Source organism: Indicator indicator, chromosome 16, assembly GCF_027791375.1.
Source record: "Indicator indicator isolate 239-I01 chromosome 16, UM_Iind_1.1, whole genome shotgun sequence".
Taxonomy (NCBI): domain Eukaryota; kingdom Metazoa; phylum Chordata; class Aves; order Piciformes; family Indicatoridae; genus Indicator; species Indicator indicator.
The window spans coordinates 11,645,083-11,658,404 of record NC_072025.1 but is presented as its reverse complement, the minus strand read 5'-3'; the positions used below and the strand labels follow the sequence as shown (position 1 = coordinate 11,658,404).

Here is a 13,322-nt window from a genome sequence, read left to right as displayed (position 1 = left end):
GCCTTCTCCTCATCTTTTGTTACTGTATTCCCCTCCGCATCCAATAAAGAGTGGAGGTTGTCCTTACCTCTTCTTTTGCCATTAATATATTTGTAGAAATATTTTTTATTCTCCTTTACGGCAGTGGCCAGTCTAAGTTCTAAATGGGCTTTTGCCTCTCTAATTTTTTTTCTACGTGACCTAGCAACGTCCTTAAACTCTTCCTGGGATACCTCCCCTTTTTTCCAAAGGTGATACACCCTCTTTTTTTCCCTTAATTCCTTCAGAAGCTCCTTGCCCATCAAGTCCGGTTGTCTCCCTCGTCTGCTCCTCTTCCGGCACATGGGCACAGCCTGTTCCTGTGCCTTCAGGAGTTCTTTCTTGAAGTCAGTCCAGCCTTCCTGGACCCCTTTGTTTTTAAAGGCTGTTTCCCAAGGAACTTTCCGAGTTAGTTCCTTGAATAAACCAAAATCTGCTCTTCGGAAGTCCAGGGTGGAGGTTTTGGTGATGCCCGTCCTGGTTTCACCATATATTGAAAACTCAATTATTTCATGGTCACTGGACCCCAGGCGGCCTCCCACCACCACATCTCCCACCAGTCCTTCTCTATTTGTAAACAGCAAGTCGAGCAGGGCTGAACCCTTGGTAGGCTCGTGTAACAGCTGGGATAAGAAGCTGTCCTCCATACACTCCAGGAACCTTCTAGACTGCCTCTTCTCTGCAGGGTTCAATTTCCAGCAGATGTCTGGCAGGTTAAAGTCACCCACAAGAACGAGTGAAAGTGATCTTGAGGCAGCCTCCAGCTGCTTGAAGAATAATAAATCAACCTCTTCTTCCTGGTTAGGTGGTCTATAACAGACTCCAACCAGGATGTCAGACTTGTTCACCTTCCCTCTAATTCTTACCCACAGGGACTCAACTTGATCATCCTTAGTCTCTACCTCCATGATGTCCAGAGCTTCCCTAATATACAGGGCCACTCCTCCACCCCTTCTCCCTCTCCTGTCTCTCCTGAAGAGTCTGTAGCCCTCAATTACAGCACTCCAGTTTTGAGACTCATCCCACCACGTTTCTGTGATGGTGACAACATCATAGTTTTCCTCCTGCACCAAGGCTTCCAGCTCCTCTTGTTTGTTACCCATGCTGCGTGCGTTAGTGTACATACACTTCAGCTGGGCTGCTGGTTTTACCCGTCTCTGGCTTTGATTCATCTCTGCTATTGTTGTGCTCACTCCCCTCCCCCTTCAAGCCTAGTTTAAAGCCCTTTGTACAAGCCCTGCCAGCTCGTGTGCCAAGATCTTTCTCTCCCCCTGAGACAGATGTACCCCCTCTGTTGCTAGCAGACCTGGGGCTGTATAGAGTTCCCAAGATCAAAGAACCCAAAATTTTGTTGGTGAGACCAGCCTCTGAGCCACTTATTAATCTTGCATTTGATAACTTTTGCACTAGGTATGTAGGACAGCACTACTCAGCCTCCAGGTAGGGGAATCAGGTATTTCTTGTGAGAGATGACCCCCATTCATACTTTATAATAGAGCTGTTTGGACTGGGAGAAGGAATTATTCTTTAGTTTCTCAAATGAACAAATGCAGATCCTTGCAAGCATCACCTTAGCTGAAGAGCTGCTGGATGTGTTAGCTGCAGCTTCACTTATTTGGAGCAATCAGCTTTATTTCTGTTCTTACCTGTTTTCCAAGTGGTAGGTGTATGTCTGTGCTTTGCCAAGGCTGGTTTTCCAGCTGGTCTCTGTGTGAGACAGCAGAAAGACTTAGTCTCACACTTGGCCTAGAAGAACTCGGTGCCCATCAGACCTTGACACACCAGCCTTTCTTGTTCCCAAAGACCACTGGCTGCTCTGTGTGGCATTAGCAGGGGTGTGACTCACTGATGCAAGCTCAGCCCAAATGCTTAATTTTTGCCTGGAGCATCTTTTGTTTATTTCTTCTTCCTTTTTTCTTTTTTTTTTTTTTAATATTCATCAGACTGTGCACTGAAATGCCATCCAAGAAGATGGTGTGTAAATTGCTTCAGACTACTTAAAACCCAAAACCTCAGTGATACTCAGCTTCATGGCCTCTGTACAGGTGTCCTGGCTAATCAGAAGTATGGATACAGCCAAAAAAGGGGGTTTCTGGCCCTAGAGAAATGTTACCTTTGTGCATCAAAGGAGGAATATTTGAAAATTATCCAAAATTGCAGGCAACTCAAATGATTCCTACTGGAAGTTGGAACAGATCTTATAGCATAATGAAGGATTTCTCTCACTGCTTTTCAACACTTACAGCAAGCCTTGTTCTCTATGAGTGTGTGTGCAAACGTTCATTACATGGTAAGATTGCTATTGGGACAAAATTAAATCAAATTTTGAGAGCTTGACACCCAAACTGCACCTTCCCCCAACTTCATATTTGTCTCCTTTCTTCCACTTGCAAAAAGTATCCTGAAATAATTCCCAGGAATGTAGTGGCTAGAGAGTGCACAAATCTCTTGCTAAATGTCTCCAGTTACTAAAAGTTTAAAAGGCTGATCTTTAATAGAGTGTTTTCCTGTATATTTTAATGTTTATTCTTACTGAATTCTTTCTGTATACATACACCACATGTACAGAGTAAATAACTTCTGTACTACAGAAGGGTTATTAGCCTTTGAAACACTCCTTGTTCACACTGCATATCCCAAATTTGTTTGTTAAGTGAATGCATGAAGATCTTACAGAGGCTTAAACTCTGAGCTGATGCTTGCACATGCAGTCCGTGTTCATGCATATTGGGAATGCATGTATGCACAGACTGACATTTCTGCAGCAAATTGGCTACCTGCCTGAGCAGTTTTGATAGGCAATTGAAGGCTTTTTTTTTTCCCAAACTCTGTAGAGGATCAGCAAAGTAATATAAGAATTGCAGTGTGCAACACATTGCTCCTGTAAACATTTCATTTGATGTAGTCTAAGCTGAATTTTGGGCTATTAAAAAGAATTTCTATCTCAAAGTGGTAAGTACGATATACTGCAATTCACACTTAGTTCCATATAATTGGAATTTAAGTGTAAGTACAGGGCATATGCTTGGCTGTCTGGTAAAAAATTCCACTCCAGCTTTAAGAAATAACATGCCAAAAAAGAATGTTACACTGTAGTCTTGTGTATTCTCTGTAATACAAGACATACTTATTCACCATTAACTTCACTCACTGATGATTTCCTGATGATTTTTCAGAAATACTTACATCATACAGGCAGAGGTTTAAAGCATTATTTCTGTTCTATACATTGTTTCGTCTTAGACCAAATAGGAATTCCCCAAATTGAAAAGTATTGCAAGGCAACTGGAAGTATCAGTTTAGTAGTCGGAGTAAATTTTTCCTGGTTAAAATTAGAACACTTACTGTACCCAGCTGGCACTTCTGAGCAAGCTAAGCAAAAAAAGGCAAAACCTCTTTGGACATGGAGGAAAAAGTCCAGGCTGAGGTGTTCTGGGAAAAGTCAGGAAAATGAGTATTTTTGAAGTTGTCCAAATGGCGACTTTTACCAGAGAAGAGAGCAGAGCCTTGCCAGAGTTAGACCCTGGTAAAAGCAGAGGCTTTTTATCCCGTCTTCCCTGGAGCCAGGTTTTCAGCTGATCTGTGCAATCACAGACCCACTTTATATAAAACATCTATAACAGTATTTTCAACGTGTTTGTAAATCAGTGCAAAAGAAAATTGATTCCACATTTCACCCCTCACTAGTTAACAAAATCTTTTAAAAAAGTCAATTACTGGAAAAGGAAACCAAATAACTTTGCCTTTCTGTTTAATTAAGTAACCTTAAAAAAAGGAAATTGATTTTTTCTTTTTTGCTTGTAGGAGAGCTTGTGTGTGTCAAAGGAGTTCAATGTTGTCTGACAAAATAACTGTCCACACTGTTAAATAGTATGAGCACATTTTGAAGCCCCAAGTCTGATTTTACTTATACTGAGTAAGGACTAAATTTAAAGTGGGAGAAGCATTTAAGATTTGTCTGAAACAGAAAAAAAGATTGCAGGATGAAATAGAAATTAATTGAGCCCATGTACTTAAATATAACTTCTATTTTAAAATGCAGTTTGAAAAAGGAATCTTGGATCATACAAGCTATATTTTATGCCAAACAACACAAACTAAGTAAAACACAGAGGTGTTTCACTCTCAATTTGCCCTTTTAAGGTCAGTAAAAAGGAAATTGTCACACACACTGTCTTTTGTATATATTATGGAGAGTTGTTATGAAGTGATTATTTTATAAAGGTTATACATACTTCCAAACAGTATTTTAAACACTCCTTTTCTTCATCTCTTATAAAATAATGGCATCCTTTCTGTGTCTTGAGAATGATCTTACTATTAACAGGATAGGCAGCCTATATACTTTTAAAATTAACTTAACATCCCTTTGTGATAACCTAATATGATAAGATTTCATTCTTGTATTTCCTTGCTGAGGACCTTGTTGTTCAATGCACTGTTGTTGGGCAAAGATAGTACCTTGTGCTTAGCAATTGCTCAGGGTTCAAATCATTAGCAAATTCCTTTCAGGACTTTGGTGCTGTCTGTCCATTGAAAGTTTATCAAAGGGGCTGTAATGAGCATCTGACAGGAAAACTCAATTGTCATGTAGGTCACAAGAGAGACACTGCATGCGGGCAGGGTCTGACTGGAGGATCAGATACGCTTCTGAAGGAGCTCGTAGACGGAGGAGGGGAAATTCTTTGGTGGCCCCGTGAAGGCATCTCATAGTGGGGGTGAAATACTCATTTTGCTATCTGGACTGAGTTCCTAGGACTCATTTTTACAGCATGAACAAATCATTAACATGCAAAAGGAATGCCCTACAGAAGTCCTTTGTCTTAGCAGTCACAGCTTCCTCCTTCCTCTGATTATGTTTTGGCTTGAACGACCCTTAAATTGGAATATGTACCTCTTGGGAACAAGTTAGGAAAATGTAGTCTCTTTTCACTCTCCAAGGAGAGCAAATGGTTTTGTTCTGTTTATTTCTTCTTCCATTTCACAGAATTAATTAATCATTATTCCTAATAAAACCTATGCTCAAACTAATTTCCATGTACACTTGGTATTTTTCTATAGGATGCATTGAAAATAAGCTGCACAAATGCAAGTTTCAGCCAGGCATTGAGCAGTATGCAATGTAATTCTTAATAAAGCTCATTCTGTTCTCCAACAGACATCGATGAGTGTGAGACAGCTGGAATATGCATGAACGGGCGCTGTGTGAACACTGATGGCTCTTTCAGATGTGAATGCTTCCCGGGCCTCGCCGTCGGGCTGGACGGACGAGTGTGTGTGGGTAAGATGCGCTCAATGTGTGGCAAGTCACAAGTGACCATGTTAAGGCAGTAATGCTGGGCTGATGGACAGATCAAGTTTGAATGTCGAATTTGCCATTTTCTCATGGATTGGTGGGGTGCTAGTTATAATGGATACTAATAGCTCTGGGACAGTTACTTTAATAGCCCGTTTTGCTCTTTTTTTGTTTTTCCTTTTCCTTTAAATTTATAGAGGAGAAAAATGTGTTGCCAAATCACAAGGTAAGGTAGACTCTACAGCACAATGCTGTCAGAGGTGAGCAGAGCTGTATTAGTTTTGATTAGGTGAAAATTTACCCCCGTTTCTGTCAATGTAGAAGTTTTTGTTTGTCACTAAGTTTAAAGATTTAATCACACTTTCACCTGTTCTTAAAGTGGAACATAGCAGTTTTTCCACTTCTGCCTGTTTCTCTAGACGTGAAGGATGTTTGAGGTGTTTGATTTTAAAATTCTAATGTGTCTGACAACCATTATGGGCTAGTTTCTAAAAACTGAGAAATGTTATCCCTGCATCTGAAATGTAAACATTTACATTTAAAATTTTATGTACTGGAATAGCATTACTGACTTTTCCTTTGTTTTTTACAAGCAAAGAAAGATTAATTTTTTTTAATGACAGTGTATTTTTTATTTTTTTCCTTATGCAAGTTTTTCTTCTTCTTGCATTCTGCTTTTTTTCAGGTACAAAGTGAAAATAAAAGTTTTAGTGTGGCCTTAGTGGGCTTTTAATTAAGGGTGTTACACCAGTAGGAATTTTAGTCCTGGTGAATCAGAGACAACTGACAAGATTAAAAGGGGGAGAGAAAATACTTCTCATTAAAAACAATTTACTTCTCTAGCTCTGAAGATAAATTAAGCAGTACTGATTAATATTTTTTTCCAGGAGATTTAAGATATGCTTGGTTGTAGCTCTGAGGTCCTACTGCTGGGCCTGTTAAGTGACAAGGGAGCAATGTCCCTGTCACAGGCAGCAACTTTGTCCCTTTTCCCCATAGCTTCATGCTGATTCAGGGTTAAGTATTGATTGTTCCCCAAGTAATTCACTTATACATATTAAGTCATTAAATGCAGTAAATAGTTTGCATGTCCCAAATCAGGAGTATGAGGAAGAAGAATTTCCTCTCCCAAGCAGAATGAGGATGTTGGTGGATGAAAAGCATGGGGAAATGGTGAAAAATGTTTTGTTTTGACAGCTGTTCTACAGTGTTTACGACTCCTGAGCTACCTTTAATACTTGTGTAATCTACAGCAGTATAGCCGGTGGTGGCAGGACTAAGAGCGATTTCTTTCCTCAGATACACACATGCGAAGCACCTGCTACGGGGGCTACAAGAGAGGACAATGCGTGAGACCGTTAACTGGTGCGGTTACAAAGTCAGAGTGCTGCTGTGCCAGCACCGACTATGCCTTTGGGGAGCCTTGTCAGCCCTGCCCAGCCCAAAATTCAGGTATGGCATCTTTACATGTTTTAATCTAAGCTTTCTGTTGAGAAACTGGTTTTGGAAAAGTAAAACACAGTTCTGGATTAATATTGCACCTTAAATCAGGAGTGTTAATTTGCTGTATAATGCATATTTTGAGCAATCTGCTATTTTGCATGTTGGAAGAGTACAGAAGAGAATTTTTTGACCAACAGTAAATGCCAATTTTTTTTTTAAGCATAAGAGATCCTTGATATGCTGTGAGCTCCTAAAGACGCTCCTGCTAAATGGAATTAAATATGAGCTAAATTTATAGAAAAACTCCTGTTTTCCTGGGGTCTTTGAATGTGTATCTTGAGCAAGAGTTTGGACACATGAGTTCTGGAGAATCTTGCCATGATTGTGTTATAGCTCATTTGTGCAGGAGAGCCAGCGTGAATTTTATGTCTATTCCTATATGCCTCAGTTCACCATGTGAAATTTTTACTCCTCTGTCTTCATGAGCAAATGCAGATTGTGAATCTGCTAAAATGTTTCACAGGTTCTGAAACTGGGAGGCTATTATGTTTTTAGAGTAATTGAAAGGCATGTTATTTCATTCAAATAGTTAATTGGCATATTGTAAATAATGATGCTGGAAGCAATGAGCTAAGAAAGAATATTCCAGTAAGTATTTTAATATTTTTCCAGCTGAGTATCAGGCTCTGTGCAGCAGTGGGACTGGCATGACTGCAGGAGGAAATGGTAAGATCACCTAATGTAATTCAACTGTAGCAGTTCTAAAAGTGTTACTTTGACATCCTTGATTTGTTAAACATGCTGGTGGGGATGATGGCAGGCAAGAATGGGAGGAAGGTTTATTCAAGTGGCTGTTTGCAACCCAGTAGAGTAATATTGGAGGAAATGAGTGTGTTGTTATGTATATGGTTTAGGAAACATATAGGTAAGTCATACTTGCACATTTCAACTGAAATAATCCTGAGGAATAAAGCTATGTTGAACACTGAACTTTCTCACACTTTCATCTATAAAAAAAGGCCAGACTGACAGTTTGGTTAATTGCAGACAAGGAACAAATTATTGCAATAAAAAGTTTGTACTTGTAGAACTGTGAAACTGCAAACTCACTAGTAGATTCGATGGCAGTAGAGAGGGAAAAGCATTCAGAAAGGGGGGATGGTCATGCTTTGGAGAGTGATAGTATCTGGAAATGCTGTGAATCAGGAGATACACATGTGTACGTATGTATCTATGAATCAAGAGATACATGTGAACGTGTGTATCTGGAGTACATGTGCCTTTCTAAATGTAAGGCTCCAGTTTAACATTCCAGTTATTTGCAGTTGTAAGTCTCTTAAATGTCTGTGGGCTAGAGATGATCTTAAATTAGTGTGAAAGGAATGCTTTCTTCTATTGAGTGTGAATATTTAGGTGTGAATTCCCTAATTGGAACTACATGATTATAAATACGGAGCAGCCAATGTTAGTGATATTGAAAGGGTATCTTTTTCTTATACTAAGAATTAACCTTCACAACCCCTCAACAACTGACTGGTTGGTTTGTGTTTTGTTTTTTGTTTTGTTTTGTTTTGTTTTGTTTTTTTAACCTTTATGTAGATATTAATGAGTGCTTACTGGATACTGATCTCTGTCCAAATGGAAGGTGTGAGAATCTGCATGGAACATACAAATGTTTTTGTGACCCCGGATATGAAGTGGATTCAACTGGGAAAAATTGCATTGGTATGTAGTGTCCCATTTTTCATGTTCATGTTTGTTTTTTTCCTCTTTCACCTTATCTTCAATATCTTCAGAGACTTTCAGTATTTCCGTGAAAGCAGAGCCTGCAGCCTTCTCTTGAAAACAACTGATCTGACCAGTATGCAGTGTTTTGATGAGTTCTGACCAGTGCTTTGTGTAGTGGTGCCAGCAGTTCTCCATTGTCCCTAGGAATATCCTGCCTAAACTGATTGTCGAGTGCATTAGTCTTTTCTCAAATACATGTTCTATTTTGGGATCAAAGTCAATCTCTAATTGAGAGTTATATCCAGAGCTTTCTTGATAGCCTTCAATTGATGAAATTTGGCTTATAGCATGTTATTGTTATGGGTCTCTAATTGCAAGGTTTTGAATGCTGGTAATTATATTTCATGTTATTTCTCTCATTCATGTTGTCAAGATTAATTTAGTCTTGCATGATTCTCTGAATTCCTAATAACTTCCATCTTAGTGTTGTCCAGAGTTTTTAATCTCATTATTTTTTTTTCCTGCACTGTTATGAGTATTTTATAGGACCAGTCCCAAGACTGATCCCTGAAATGCATTGCTGATACCTCTTTCAATCATGATTTAATATGCCCTACTGTAATCTCTTCTTCAGCCAGCTCTGGAACCATCTTAAAGTTCTTAAATTCCTTCCTGTTATCTCCAGATTACATAATAATTTTATTTGGGTTCTGTATTCTCTACTTAAACAGCTTAAGTCATCTGTGTTATTTCAGTCTAAACTATCCACTATCTCGTTTAAAAAAACACACAAGAGTTGATGTGTCTTTGATAAAAGGCATGCTGTAATTATCCCGTTTTCCCGTTCGCTTCTTTGGCTTTAATTATCCATGTCCCATTTCAATGTCTGCCCATAGCTTATGGCATACCTTCCTTGCTCCCCATCCATCTGTGAGTTTTCCAGCTGCTCCCCAGCCCACCCTGTTGCAGCCCACATCCATGCACCATCACAGCTGTTTCCCATTCTTCCATAATGTTCCACCTGGCCCTCTCTCAACTTTTCTGAACTCCTGTGAAGCTTCCCACATGGTCTGCTTTATTCTGCAGATCTCCATGCTTTTTGTAGCACTTGTGCTGTTCCCAGCTGCTGCACTGACCCTCTGAGTCTTCCCAGCTTACTGAGTCTTCCCAACTTCTCTCCACACTTTCTGAGGCTTCTCTGACTTAGCCAGTTCTGTCTGTCTGCTGTTGGTCTTCACCTGCCATTCATGGCCCATGGCTGTCTTCTTGCAACTTCTCTCTTAATGACCACAGATTTTCTAAGAAATAAATTTCCTTGAAATTTAGCATTAATGTTTCTATTTATATTTCCACCCCTGAGGCAAGAGTAGACTTGCATCAACTTTGTTAACCATAGCATCTAAGACAATTCAGAGCCAGCTTGGAAAAAGTGGTGGCTTAAAGACCAGGATGACCAGCAACCCCTTCCAAACCAATCCTCTCATTTCTTTCAGGACTGTGGGGGCTGCTCTGCAGGGAATCAGAGACTGCATAGACCTATTCCACAATATAGGCAATATGAAAGTGTGATTATAAGCTCTATTTTCAGTCATGGTGTGGCTGTAACATATTATGAATATGTGTAGAAAGAAAGTACAAACTCTTGTAAAAGCAAAGCAGCTTTCTGAAGAACAAAGCTCAGGAAAAAATCAGCAAAAATATACAGAGAAAGCCTTTCTCCCACCCTATTTAAAAAAAAAATGTTAATTTTTCTCTTGGTGACATCTTTGTGGCTTGAATTCATGTAACTATTATTGTTGTTTCCGTTAATGATAATTTTCATGAAGAAGGAAAATGCAGTTAAGTAGGATCTTTAGTGTTAGTTTATTTAGAATGGTAATTTCCATTTGAAATAATTCCAAGCTTTTTGTCTACTAAATGAATCTATAAGTCTTTTTGGTGCAAAAAAACTTGCAGTTTTGTATGTGAGTTTTCTCTCCCTCTCTCCCGCTCACCCTTTTGTGTCTTTGTTCTTCCTAAATACTCCAACAATGAAATGTTGATGTTGGGAGTGAAATTCTGTTCTGGCTTCTATTTCAGAAATGTTTTCTTTCTTACAAAAAGCTCTTTATTTCCTTTGTAGACATTGATGAATGTGCACTGAACATGCTGCTTTGTGACAATGGGCAATGCAGAAATACCCCTGGAAGTTTCACCTGCACCTGTCCAAAAGGATTTGTATACACTCCCGACTTAAAGACATGCGAAGGTAATTGCTAATATTTCATCTGCTTGGATTGTTCTCAGATTGTGCCAGAAATACTTGGAATCTTGATGAGGATAAAACTTGTAGTACTAAAAAAACATAAATAGGGAAGCATTAGGTAACCTCATGGAATAGCTTGTATTAGGTCTGTACTAGCACTTCTTCTCAAACTACTACCAGTGGGACCACTGTGCCAAGGGTGAGTAAAACTTGAGAAGAACCACGTTTTACAAATCTGTTACCTTGTATTGAGAACAGAGGCAGACAGCTCCCAGTTTGAACCCTTTTTGAACCCCAGAGAGGATGTGTATCAGATCATTCAAACAATGTGGTCCATCACCACAAAGCAAGGCAGTACCTGGGTATCACTGAAAAATTACATGGTGCTTCCAAGTTCAGTGTTTTAATGTTCTAACGTGTTAGTGTGCCTTTAGGACACACACATCTGTTGTGAGGAGTTTCATAAAAGAAGAGCATCAAGAAAACTGGTCATGAGGAGAGCTGCTTCCAGTTTTCCCTAAGCTAAAAACTCCTATATGTATTTTTGTTAATGCTTCCTGACGCTAATGGAAGTGTGTTTTTCTTCTAGATATTGATGAGTGTGAATCTAACCCCTGTGTTAATGGAGTGTGCAAAAACACACCAGGCTCTTTTGCTTGTGAATGTTCTCCTGAAAGTACTTTGGATCCAACGAGAACCATCTGCATAGGTATTTATTCTTCTGAAGATTTCGTGTTTGCTGGTTGAAAGTGTCCAGGGTAATAGAAACACTGAGCACCAATTTTAGAAAATATTTTAAAATAACTTGTGTAGGTAAATTTAATGTAAAACTTTATAAAAGAAATGTTAAGAAAGTGTTTGTTTTCACCATAATTGTGGGTACATAAAGTGTGAGTAGCCTTTGGGAGCACGTTGTGCTTCCATGTCAAATCTGAAAAAGAGATGATTTTTTTTTGCAACAAATACAGAAATAGTAACACTACTTCTTCAAGACTGTGCTCACACACTTAACACCCTCTGCAAGTGGAGTGGCTATATTCTCATTAAGATCTGCTTGATCATTAAGAAATGTCAGTTTTCTGTTTGAGTTGGAACTTGAGTAAGTTGTATGCAGTCCAGATCAGATCAAGAGCAGCCATGGATGGTGCTGTGACTTGGATACTCTGCAGACTCATAATTTCTTCCCTTACTTAATTTGGAGAGACAGTAACTTATAGCTGTTGCCTTAATCAGTGAGGAAAATTGTGGAACCATAGCTCTGTCTGATCCTTGGCTATCTCCTGTCACTCTCTATATGGGAAGATCAGGTATCCAGGCTGGGGAATCTGATTAATGGAAGATCTACAAAGGGTTCATACCTACCTTCTTCTTCTGCTTGTGCTGTTAATCTGAGTAATAGTAAATACAATGACTCTGGAATGGTGTTGAGATATTCCTTGTTAAGATCAATAAACTGGGATTTGCAAGGGCTCCTTCCTGGGATAATTTCAGGCTATACTCCAGCACAGAGAAAGATAAATTAAGAACTTTTAAAATAAGTTCAGATCTGATGTGGTAAATTATAATGAAAAGATGATTATTTTTATGGTTAAATGCAAATGTGTTTGCCAATATATTAATATATCATCCTGAACAATCTGCATGACAATACACTGTTTTTTTTTTTCCAAACAGAAACAGTTAAGGGTACCTGTTGGCAGAACATAGTGGATGGAAGATGTGAAATAAATATCAATGGAGCAACTCTGAAGTCCCAGTGCTGTTCCTCACTAGGTGCTGCTTGGGGAAGCCCGTGTACACCATGTGAACGAGGTAACACTGTTCATTTTCCTCAGAAACTCAGAATTTTTCCTATTATGAGTTTGGTCCAGATTGTCACAGAAGGTTGGGCACAGGCTAGACAAATAACTTTACTTGTTTTATTATCAAGTGTTTATTCCTTATTCAGTCTGAAAATGAGAAGTTTTAGTATTTGAGAGATAGAATGTAGCTATAGAAAGTTCTAACTGCATTTTCTAGTAAACAATTTACAAGTTTCAATTGTGAAGAGAAGGGACCACACCTAGAGTCTGTAACTTGCAGCATTGCTTTGTCATAGTTTGCCATAATTAGTGATCCAGAGTTCCTAATGATGTAGCAATAGATGCAGGTTCCCCAGAGCTCCCAAGAAAATGTTTGCAACAAGTAGTGTGGTAATGGAGGGAGGAGAGGGAGTGGCTCTTACTATTATACTCTGTAGATTAGCTGATGACCTAGAGAATCATACAGCTGGTCAAGAAATGGGTCGAGGTCTCTGCATATTCACTTGGTAATTGGACTGAGCTGTGGGATAAACTGGAAACACAGAGATGAGCTGATGAATGCAAAAATGTGTGTGTTGTTGTCTCTATATACTGAAAGCCAATTTGTTTAAATCTTTAGTTAAAATCATCCTGTTTATCTTAGCAGAATTCATCCTCACCCATCCATGATAAGTAGGGCTGTAATGTGCTGTGATCAAGTTAAATGAATTAATTGATTTGAATGAAGCAAAAATCATAGAACCACTTTTAGGTTAGCTATCTGAAGAACATGAGAAGCCAAAAAAAGACA

General features: G+C 39.0%; 1 protein-coding gene across 1 annotated transcript in view; it reads left to right on the top strand.

Annotated features, from left to right (window-relative positions):
• FBN1 (fibrillin 1) overlaps positions 1-13,322 on the top strand; it is a 151,489-nt gene that overhangs the window by 78,555 nt on the left and 59,612 nt on the right. The window contains exons 15-21 of the mRNA XM_054387954.1: positions 5,177-5,299; positions 6,614-6,766; positions 7,430-7,483; positions 8,357-8,482; positions 10,608-10,733; positions 11,320-11,439; positions 12,405-12,542. Coding sequence (XP_054243929.1) covers positions 5,177-5,299; positions 6,614-6,766; positions 7,430-7,483; positions 8,357-8,482; positions 10,608-10,733; positions 11,320-11,439; positions 12,405-12,542 — 840 coding nt within the window. The remainder of the gene's footprint in view (positions 1-5,176; positions 5,300-6,613; positions 6,767-7,429; positions 7,484-8,356; positions 8,483-10,607; positions 10,734-11,319; positions 11,440-12,404; positions 12,543-13,322) is intronic.